This window comes from Stegastes partitus, unplaced genomic scaffold, assembly GCF_000690725.1.
Source record: "Stegastes partitus isolate 25-593 unplaced genomic scaffold, Stegastes_partitus-1.0.2 Scaffold1510, whole genome shotgun sequence".
NCBI lineage: Eukaryota > Metazoa > Chordata > Actinopteri > Pomacentridae > Stegastes > Stegastes partitus.
Window position 1 is genome coordinate 166,156 of NW_007579241.1, and position 1,603 is coordinate 167,758.

At 44.8% G+C, this 1,603-nt stretch overlaps 1 protein-coding gene across 1 annotated transcript in view; it reads left to right on the top strand.

Annotated features, from left to right (window-relative positions):
- The window catches only part of zgc:154054 (Alpha-1,3-mannosyl-glycoprotein 4-beta-N-acetylglucosaminyltransferase B-like), a 22,007-nt gene that overhangs the window by 13,874 nt on the left and 6,530 nt on the right, over window positions 1-1,603 (top strand). The window contains exon 12 of the mRNA XM_008300205.1: window positions 1,311-1,389. Within this exon, the coding sequence (XP_008298427.1) occupies window positions 1,311-1,389 (79 nt within the window). The remainder of the gene's footprint in view (window positions 1-1,310; window positions 1,390-1,603) is intronic.

The window sequence follows — 1,603 nt, forward strand, 5'->3', positions numbered from 1 at the left end:
CATCCATCCATCCATCCATCCATCATCCGTACACCTTCATCCTCACTAGAGTCATGGGGGCTGGAGTCTAGCTGTCCCACTACCTGACAGTGGGACAGTTAAAATGGACCCATTGGTTCTGTGGAGAGAGGCTCAGAGTGCTGGACTCTTCCCAGATAATCCAGAAACTGAAGCCTTCACTAAACACAGCCACGCCTTAATGCAGTGAACATTCCCTGAAGGCCTGAGGAGTGAAAGCAGGTTGCTGTGAGCTTGTCCCTCCTTAGATCAACACACTCGACTGGAATCAGCAACTGAACCAACGTTTCAGTGGAATAACATCAGTTATGTATAAAACTACAAAAAAAGTAGTTTTCTGGTTTGTTTTTGAGCATCACGACGTAAATCATGACCTAATGTAGCAAAGACGTTCATTTAAGTAGATTTAAATGAAACCAAGTAGATTTAAGAATTTCTTTGTAATAGGACAATGGTATGAAGTTGTTAGCTGTACCTTGACATGTTTCGACGTTCCATCTGTCGCCTTCTTCAGAAGCGTCATCTGACGTGTGTGACGTGTGTTTATCAGCTGTTGTTGAACCTAAAATCTGTAATCTCAGATCACTGCAAGCGGGAGAATCATGTGATGAATTGGGAAGACGCCACAATCATAGGGACTGAGGAGCATAAATACAGGCGCTAGATCCGGGAATCTATTGAAATCAGGAAGCGAGGCTCACACACCATCAATAGAGATGATGGAGCGTTCCTTCTATCCCACACCTGGGACCCTCTGCTCCAGAGACCACCACGCGGCAGTAGGTGTGGCCAAACTGACACACCCACTGGAACTGTCAGTTTGGCCACACCCAGGAAAAACAGCTGATAAACACACGTCACACACGTCAGATGACGCTTCTGAAGAAGGCGACAGATGGAATGCCGAAACATGTCAAGGTACAGCTAAAAACTTCATACCATTGTCCTATTACAAAAAAATTCTTAAATCTGCTTGTAAATCATGAGCAGCTTACACTCATTCATTCCATCTGAGTTTTGCCTGATGGGATGCAGGACAGACTTGTTGATGAAGTTGGTCCAGTGTTGTTGTCACTGGCTGCAGTTTTACTCTCTGGTCTAATGTGACAGAAATTATCATTTAATGAAAACGGTCTTTAAAAACAGTTAGACTGAAACTGTGAGACAGTGTGATATCTGATTATCACTGCATGACAACTGATTTCAATGATGCAGTTTCTTTGTTTGGGATGTTAGCGGCCTGTGCTGCTGTGTCATCGTTTTTTACACCTGTGTTGTCTCGCTGTCTATAGGTACCTGTTTCGCAGTGGAAATATAGAGACCGGCAGAGATAAACTCTACAACACAACAGTGGAAGTTCTGGCCAGCAACGTGAGTAACCTGCCACTGAGTGCTCGTGTGTTCTGTGGTGGCGTTACTGCAGTCACACAGCTTAGTTTACATCTCAGGTGTTGATACCTTGAGAAAGAGTGGCAACAGGAAACAGGAAACACCACAACAACAGGCTATCTGCTGTCATCGTGTGCGTCCATGTGTTACGCTGAAGGGTAGAAGTGGTCATGGTAAGGGTTTGGTTTGGGCTCAG